General features: G+C 39.0%; 1 protein-coding gene across 4 annotated transcripts in view; it reads left to right on the top strand.

Annotated features, from left to right (window-relative positions):
* The window catches only part of UXS1 (UDP-glucuronate decarboxylase 1), a 103670-nt gene that overhangs the window by 26154 nt on the left and 68137 nt on the right, over nt 1–9379 (top strand). For 3 of the 4 annotated variants that reach the window (XM_006029068.1, XM_006029067.1, XM_014522452.2), the window contains 2 exons: nt 2556–2616; nt 7608–7788. In XM_006029068.1, coding sequence (XP_006029130.1) covers nt 2556–2616; nt 7608–7788 — 242 coding nt within the window. Of the gene's footprint in view, nt 1–2379; nt 2399–2555; nt 2617–7607; nt 7789–9379 lie in introns of those variants that run through there. The other variant, XM_025210525.1, reaches the window with a different exon arrangement.

The raw sequence follows: 9379 nt of genomic DNA, 5'->3' as shown, positions 1-9379 counted from the left end.
TGGACACAGTACTCTAGCTGTGGCCTGACCAGTGTCACGTAGAGGGGGAGGATCACCTCCTTGGCCCTACTTGAGATGCGCCTGTGGATGCACGATAGGGTCCCGTTAGCCCTGCCGACCATAACCTCACATTGTCGGCCCATGTTCATCTTGGAGTCAATGATGACTCCAAGATCCCTTTCTGCCTCCGTGCTCTCAAGAAGGGAGTTTCCCATCTTATAAGTGTGTTGCCAGTTACTACTGCCCAAGTGCAGCACCCTGCACTTGTCCGTATTGAAACGCATCCTGTTTTTGTCAGCCCACCCTTGCAACCTATCCAGGTCTTTCTGCAGTCTTTCCCTCCCTACTAGCATGCCCACCTCACCCCAGATTTTGGTATAAGGTCAAAAGGGCCAGGTGCCCACCGCAAGGGGCACCTAGAGTTGTGGGCCTGGGGCCCTGCCTGGCCTTGGAGGTGAGGCCAAAGCCCCCAAGGGGGGACCACGCCCAAGAGGGGAGCCAGCTACACGGAGCTCGGCCCCCTGAATGAAGGCAGCGTACGCTGTCTGAGTGGAGAGATCAAAGAAGTGTCCTGCCAGGTGGATTCTGGAGCCTAGTGTGGGGTTGGTATGATTAATAACATCTGGATGCCATCTGCGAGGCTTGGGCCATGGTGTAGGGGAGGTATGGTGCCATGGATACCCCCCCAAACATTGGGGGTACACTAATGGGCAGCCTCCTGCCTTATTTAACAACTTTTCATTATTCCAACAAGGCGTAGCGGGCGAGACAGGTGGGCGGCTTGCCCGAAGGCAAGTGGGGAGCTAGCTGTGGCTAGCGGGGATCCCCACATTGCCACAGACTAGATGCTCTAGTGGGGAGTTTTTGCTGCTTTTATCTAATAGCTGATTCACTCAGCTTGAGAGAAAAGTGCCCAAAAGCCCTGCTGAAGTGCTTGATCCATACAGATGCTGTGTAGCCAAGTTGAAGTAGCATGCTGCTTCTTCCAGTAAAGTGTGTGGGGTTGTTTTGTTTTTTTTGGGGGGGGGGTTGTTTTGTTTTTTTTTAAATATCTGCAAGCAGCCTATAGGATTATTGTACTATTAGTTAAAGTAAGTTTCCATGGCTTATTTGTACATGACCTTTATTTTAGAATTCTGTGTACAGGAGCTTTTGACTAAGGGGGGAGGGGAGAGAGAGAGAGAAAGAAATGAACGAATATTTTAAGTTATTTTGACAGGCTTTTTGAGCTATTTCTGGGGAAAATCTCTTAAACTCTCCTATTAAGTAGCTCTACAGTAAGCTTGTTGAGGTGACTAAAATAGAATTTCCTTGACTTTTTAATATAAACATTTAAAACAAGACATGGGAAAGAGAAGTGTATGAGGTTGGGGGTACTGAATAATTTTTTTTAAATTTTTTATTTTTTCTTTACTCCCTTTAGTATCTTTCAGGAGCTTGAGTTGTTGTTTTGGGGGATTTTTTGTTGGTTTATTTTTTTTTTCATTTTTAACCTATCTAAAAATAATTGCCTCTTAGATGAATATAATGTATTTTCTCTTATCCTGTATATACCTTGTCCTCAAAAATCAGCCTTCCAAAACTGGGCTGTTTGACTTAGTAGGGAAGCTGGTTTTCTTTGCCAGAATCAAAGCACAAAGACATCGTGTTGCAATGTGGCTGCCAGCTTCTCTGTCAGCAAGTAAGCAATAGGGATTGTTGCTCTCAGCTCACCAGCTGAGAGAAGCTGACAGCTGTTTTGCAATGCAGTCTTTCCATTAAAAAGCCAGCTGTAGGCCATGATTCTGGAATTACGCCAGCATGCACACACACATGCACCTTCTGCCTTCCAATACAAGGCATGTGTCTTATCTGCAGGGCATATGGTATGTGAGAAAATACATTGATTTTACATCACTACAATAGTATCTGTATAAGGTTTTATAAGTAAGTACTAAATCTGCATGCTGTACATGCATGGCAGTACACGTGTAGTTGAAACCTGTAATTTTAAACTTAAATGTAACAAGGTTAAAGTTTAAAATAGTTTAGCATGCTTTTATGTAGCTGTAGGAGAGTTCAAACAATAGTTACAAAGTAACAGCTGTCTTGTATAGCAATTGCTCCTCCTTCCTCCCTCCCCAACACTCACTTAAAGCAGCAAAGAGTTGCATCTGTCCATAGCCTTCACAGCCTGATCTTCTGAGATACTGTAATTGCTGCCATTTCCCTTAGCTTTCCATAGATGCAGGCTGTGATGATTTTAGTTTAAGATCAAGCAAGGAGAAAAATATATGATTAACTCCTAAGATAAAATGTACAGGGATATTTTTGTTCTTTTTGATCACATTCCATTTTTCCACATGTCTGCTCAGATTCCTCTCTAAGAGAGTGGTAGCAATTTGAAAATTTTGTCAGGGTATATTTGTTTAGATTTTACCTTTCAGTGTCTGGTACACTATGCTATAAATGTAGTGGGGTCATTTTTGTGACAATTGCTGATTTATCCTTTGTATTTCTTCTAACAGTAAAAGTGAAACAACTAATGTTTTTCTTTGGTTTGAAATGTTCTGTAGTTTCACTCAGAAGTACCCACCAGTGAAATTTCTATCAGAAAAGGATCGTAAGAGAATTCTGGTAAGTTAGTATTTTATCAGGGTTCCTGCTGTGGAAATAAGAAACGTTGGTATAGAATTTTATGAGTCTTGGATTAGTTAAAATAAATGACAGAAATGGCAACAGTTTTGGATAACTTTGCTATGCACCTTGGCTTGTGCTGTATAGTTCAGTAGGAGCCAGTTTATTCCTTTTCGACCTGTACTAGTGAAATGCTCAAACACAGCATGTGGGCAATAGACTTGGGCTCTCAGTTGGAGTTCTCTTATCAATTAAGCAGTTTCTGTCAGCTGGTAGTGTCGTGGAGCTACACTGGCTCTGATCCCTATTTACAGAAGGGTCTTTGACTACCTGCAGCTGTTGGAAACTTCTTGAGACTGGCAGCCATTTGAAAAAGGGCTGATATTTAGAAAATGCAAATTGATGTCATGACAACATTTGGAGTCCCCTAAGCCGGACTGGTAGCCACCCTTCCATCCTGTAATATGAAGAAAGGGCATGTATAAAATACAGGTTCCCTGTCTTCAGTAATCAGCAATCCTCTCTTGCCTCTACAGGATCTCTAAGGACAGAGAATGGTATTGGGTATGATAAGGGAAGGAAAGGACATGATCTGTCAGGGAGAACCATGACCAGGGCATGAATGCACTTCATTGAAGGTTCTGCAAAGGTCCCTAATTGCTGCTGAAACAGGATTGATGTTAGCTGTGTCCCCAGATTTTTCTCTTTATTGAGGCCACCTTGTGATGCAGATATGAATTTGTTCTCTAGTTTCGAAGGGGTAGAGAAAAATGCAACTTTTGTAGGAAGTACAGAAGTTCCTGCTCTTCTGTTTAGTGCTAATACAGAGCCATGCTAAATGCCATTGTTTGACTTGCCTAGTATTCTTTTTGCTCTCATCTCTTCGCTATTTAGAAAATGGAGTGGAGTGAAAACAAGCAGCCTGCTTTCTCTCTCAAAATTAAATTTTCAGAGCCTAGCTATAATGGCATTTATATATTATAAACACAACTTTCTGTAACCTTCTGTCAGTTTTATGCAAACCTTCACAAAAGGAATAAAGAAAAGCTAAGTTAAGATAATGTGGTTTGCAGTATTTTCTGCTATTTTCAATATAGCTATATACCATACACAATGAAATAAGTTTAAAGGTAACCATTTGTAGGTCTTCAGCTTCTTCTGTTGTAGAAGTTGAGATGTGGGTACTGAATTCAAGTGCAACGACAGCCTTTCTGGCTTTCTGTAGTTTGAGTGCTTGGTTTTAAACATATTTTTTTTAATGCGACTGAAACATGTAGCAGGCTGATTAACAAGGTAACAAATTCTTTAAGTAGTTTTGTTCAGAGAGCTGAAAACTGATTTGCTTCAATCTTGGATATAAGTGGGCAGAAGAATGTCTGTCACACATACAGGTAAATAGTTTTTCATCCTGTGTAGTGAGAGAGAGGGTGTTTTTAAAACTAGAACTAAGTCAAAGAAATAACCCTGGTCATTCATATCTTTTTCTGGAGGGAGCCTCATGACCTCAGTTCAGTTTCTGTGCCAAGCTCAGGTTGATGGTTTCACTGTGCTGGGACCTAGAGGAAGAAGTATCACGTTAGAGACCCTGAACTAATCTTTGAATTCAGTGAGATGCAAGTCTAGAAAACAGCACAAAGAAATGACACGTTCAGTGATCTCATACCATGCAAAAGAGCTGCTGCATCTTTTCTTGCCTGTACTCTGAAATTTCTAGTTCCTAGTTTGCTTCCAGGTGCAGTTCTAGATGGCATTTAACTTATAAGAACCTTTAAGGTAATCAGTAGCCTAACCTATATAGACAACTGTTCTATTCATATGATTGTCCAGTAGTTGAGATTGTTCATCCTGATGCTTCCTGTACTTGTACATTTTTAGGACTAGACAATTTGAAGTTCAGGGCCCCTCAACTAAAGTTTATTCTTGACTACCTTTGTCTAAAAGAGCCCAAGTCTATTGAAATCATGCCATGCTTCAAGGCCTGACTATTTACTCATGCTTTAAGTAGATGAATAGGCAGTGAACATTTTTTTAATTTATTTTTATAGTAATTGGAATTTTTATTAACTTTATAAATGATAATGTCAACTTGGGATTATTATTGTTTGTATTTTGCCCAAATTGAATGTGGTGCACCTATACAATACAAATGAAACTTCATTATACTTTACATTTGGGATATTGCACCTGACTAAAAGTATCAGATAGGCCTGGCAAATCTGCAGACCTTTAAGTGCTTCAGATAGAGGGAAATTGCTTTACTGAATATTTTTAGTGCACTTTAATAAATGCTGATGTCATTTAATCATTTTAGTGTCAAAATGGTTAAGTGCACCATTTCTAGAAAGTACTGTTTATATTTTAAAATTGTATTTATTCAAGTGCCAGGTCTACAGCTTACAAATGAAAATTGTTGATCTAAAATATTTGGGTCTTAATAGATCATTGTTATTTGTAAGCAGTTTTATTTTAAAATGAAGTGCACCAACCCTGTTTTTATGAATGATTGCAGAAAGTACATATAGAGTGTTTTGGTACTATAGTCATCTTTCTCTTTTGATGTAGCCTGAAGTGAATGAAAAAAGATTGAATGAGTGTAACAGTTGTTTACTTTTCTGGGGAAATTCAGCTCCTTTTCCAAATCACTTTTCATCTAATATTTACAGACCCCTACATCATAAATCTGTGTTTTTGCTTTATTAAAATTCTATAGCCATTTTTAAATATGACTAAATTTTAAAAAAATTGTCTGTGAACTATCACTTTTCAAAAATGTAAAAAAAAATCCCTCAGACATGGACTTTGCAACACGCTCTTTTTAGAAGAACTGGTTTTCTAGATTTTATTGTACCAGCTCCCCCCCCCCCCCCCCAAGAAATTTCAATTCCTTGAGCAGAAGTTGAAACTAGGATACCTCTTTACCTTTAGTCAGAGCATAGAACAGAGTCTTTCCCACAAATGTCTTTTGTCCTGGACACCAAAGAAAAACAAGGCAAATGCGCAGAACGTAGTTTAACTAGACTGCAAATATTTATAAGTAATAGATTTTGGGACCTATTTTATTAATAACTTCAGTGCGGGACATCCTTTCTTTCTAATCCATGCCACCTGTTGAAGAACTGCCTTCAGTCCCCAGTTTTAGTAAGCCCTAGTCTCAGCTTTGTTGGTGAGACTACGCCACTCATCAGTCACGAGAATTAGGGAATAGGAAAGAAGATTCCGTCTCTTTGCTGTGGCATAGGAGCCTCATCCTCATTTCTTACGTTCTATAAGAGATGTATTATTCTTAATCGGTATCCAGTGCTGGTTTAACAAGGAGCATGCAATATATATTTGAGTCTGGGAGGCACTGGGTTAAAAAAAAAAAAGTCTAATAGTCTGACTAAACATTCATTCTCTTAATTCTTCATGTTTCACTACTGGAGTACTTAAGATGCTATTGTCGCCATACCAGCGGGGCTAAATTACTAACATAAAATGAAAGCAATGGGCAAATGAGAGGGGAGCTTTCATACCTTTTATAAAAGCACCATGAACAATTATCTTCCCCCTCTCCCCTCCCCTCCCCCCCCCCCTTTTGGGTCACCTCTCAGATAACTTTTTATTGGTCTCTGTTACTTATTTTCCTGATTAAAAAAAATTAAATTTCTTACAAAGATGATTTTGTTTGTTCAATGTCTCCAGAAAATATTTTGTTTTTTATTGATCAAAAGTGAGGGAATTTCTCTGATTAACTGAATCAGGAGAATTATACAATCTAACCCATACTCTACTAGTTAGATTTTTATCTGACAGCCACAGCAAAACTTTTTACTCTTTTAATTTATCTGGTAAGATTGATTAATTACTCAAGTGCACTGATGATACAGTAACTTCATGATTGGATCACCTTGTGCAGTCTGTGCAGTCACCTAGTTGTGTTGCATATGTGATATTCTATTGGATATGGACCTTTTCTTTTTTCTGGTAAACTACCTTTGCAGGGGCCATTGCTCTTCCCTTATGTAGTCTTACAGACTGCTTGTGAAGCACAGTAAACAAGAAAACTATGTCTCTGTAGACATGTCCCAAAGCTTGTTATTTGCATTGCTTTTTTTTGGTGATTGCACATTTCCTGACTTCAGCGATTTACTACACTTTAAGGATGACCAGCAAAAAGCAAAACAAACTTTGCCATTTTAATGTCATTATAAGGGAAGGGTATGAATTATTTCTCATTTTTTTTTTTTTTTGGAGTTTTTGATTATTGTGTGTGTTTAGAATAAAATGTCAGTATCTCTCTATCCTGAAACTCTGTAGATGACAGTGGGATGGGTATGAAAGGCTGAGAGTTCAGCAATAAAGTAGGGAAGCGATTAAGGGAAGTTCAGAGCGGCTTTCATTTTTAATGCTTTTTTGTACCAAATAAATGCATGTAGTCAAAAATGGTCAACATTTCCCCTCATTTGGTTAAGAGAAGATGGAGCTTACAAGACTTGGTTGAGATATCTGAGATGGCTTCTTTCAAAACCAAAACTAGACTTTGATATTCCTGATTTTAGAAAGATTTAAAAAGGGGAGGAGGCAACCTTAACATTTCCTCTACATCTTTCTTGTGCTGAGGATGAATCCTTTTTGTCCATCTACTGTATGCTTCTCTTTCATGCACACAACATACATACGCCCACCTCCCCCAAGACTTTGCAGTGCAGAAAGGGGACGAGCCCAATTTTAAAATGAAACAAAATCCTCTGATAGCCTCCAAAATTATCTGTATTAGTCTTTTTTCCTGCCAGTAGTTAGATTTGTAAACCCTCAGTGATTAAATGAACTAGATGGAGCTTATCATGAACATTTATATTGCCTAAATAAAAATGCATTAAAAATAGAAATGGAGTTATCTCTCTATGGTAAGCAAAGATCTGAAAGCTGCTGTTCTTCTGTCTTGTTTGTGGACTTTGTCTGGTGTCTCTGTAAAAAGAAAAAAAAAATTTATACCAACTGTCCTAACGCAGATAACTGGAGGAGCAGGGTTTGTGGGTTCTCATCTTACTGACAAACTAATGATGGATGGCCATGAGGTTACAGTTGTGGACAACTTCTTTACGGGCAGGAAAAGAAATGTGGAACACTGGATCGGCCATGAGAACTTCGAACTGATTAATCATGATGTCGTGGAGCCCCTGTACGTTGAAGGTAAGTAACATATCCGAATCTGGTATTCCTTGGTATCTTCAATTAATTGTGTTTACCCTGCATCAGTGTGCTTGGGTACCAGATAGATTTACATATAGGTATGCAGATGGATCTGTTTTGGTACCTGTGTAGTCTTCCTCATCAATATTTCCTTTTTTAGCTTAGTGCCCTATGAATACCATCAAGTTACAAAGAGGTTTGGTGTTTGGACTATGAGAAGAACCTCTCATTTAGATTAGATGAGAGAGGGATCCCAAAACTAATTTTCTGTCATAACATGAATTCACATTATGGCACATGATGACTTCCTCTGGATTAAACAGCATGTGGTGCATTGATGAGAGGGGTTTTTTTTAGTCGTAGTTGAACTTTGCCTATTCTTTTTTAATTTGAAACTTTGCAGATATGCAGTGACTGTGTATTTAAAAGATAAATGAAGCTGAGGCCTCATTTGCTATTCTCTCGCTGTATATCTAACAGATGGAAAGGTTCAGAGAAATCTATTGTAAATACATCCCCGTAGCACTTTTTGTGATGGGGTTTTGACAATATCAAAGCATGTAGTACCAAAATAGCTTTGTAGGCACATGGTCTTTCTGTGTTCTACCAATGTATCTGTTCAGTTATTATATATTATTTTGCTTCAGCTTCTACTGACAGAATAATGGGACAAGGATCTTATTAGCATGCTTTATTTTTGCTGCAGATACTGTTAGCTTGCATCTTAGCCCGTTTAGTCTGTCAGCTTTCCTAATCTCTTCCCCCTCAGCATTACTTTCATTCTGATTAATTATACTTGGGCTATTTTTCAGAGACTACCAGTATTTTAATACTGTGGCCAAATTATGAGGCCTTTAATTTAGAGGAATACCAAAAGGCTTCTGCTGCCTTTCCTTTGCTGCACACAAGAAATCAACCAACAGTTTTGTACCAACTATAAATTTTAATACAGTTAACTAGATACAGATAACTAGAATTTTTTTCTGTATACTCCAGCCCTGTTAATGAAGATGACAAGTAAAGCAAAATCTTCCAAAAAGAAAATCCCTGCTTTAATTTTATATTATTTATACTCCACCTAGATCATGCGAAAGAGGATAAATAAAAAAAAAAAAAAAAAGAGAAGGACCTGTATTTGGGCTTGTAGAGCTTGCAGTCTGAAGCTAGGGACAGAAGTTGCATGTAAGTGATAAGTTACATACAACCAGTTTAAGTGATCAGAAACTGGTTTAAACCTGTAACAGAACAAAAGTTCAGTGCACATAAACCAATTTCAAAATGGCTGAAACTGGTTTAAGATAAATCTGGTTGAATGTAGAATCAGACTTAACTGCTTGAGGTCCAGCTGGTTTATGGAACTTCTGTCCTAGACCCCTTCCTGGTTTAAGTTAAATCAGAGTTCCCCAGGATCCTGGCATGCTCTGCAGCCCTGGGCTGGGCTGGGCTATGCTGTGCTGTCTGCTCCAGAGAGCAGGGCTGGCCCTGCCCGTCCACTTTCTAGCCAGACGAGTGGCTGGGGCGTGGCCAGATGCTGGCTCAGCATGGCCTCCTGAGGCGAAGGGGGCAGGAAAGGGGTTTTATTCTCTCTTTC

Source organism: Alligator sinensis, unplaced genomic scaffold (genome assembly GCF_000455745.1).
Source record: "Alligator sinensis unplaced genomic scaffold, ASM45574v1 scaffold335_1, whole genome shotgun sequence".
Taxonomy (NCBI): Eukaryota; Metazoa; Chordata; order Crocodylia; family Alligatoridae; genus Alligator; species Alligator sinensis.
The sequence above is the reverse complement of the archived record's forward strand: the minus strand, read 5'-3'. Positions and strand labels throughout refer to the sequence as shown.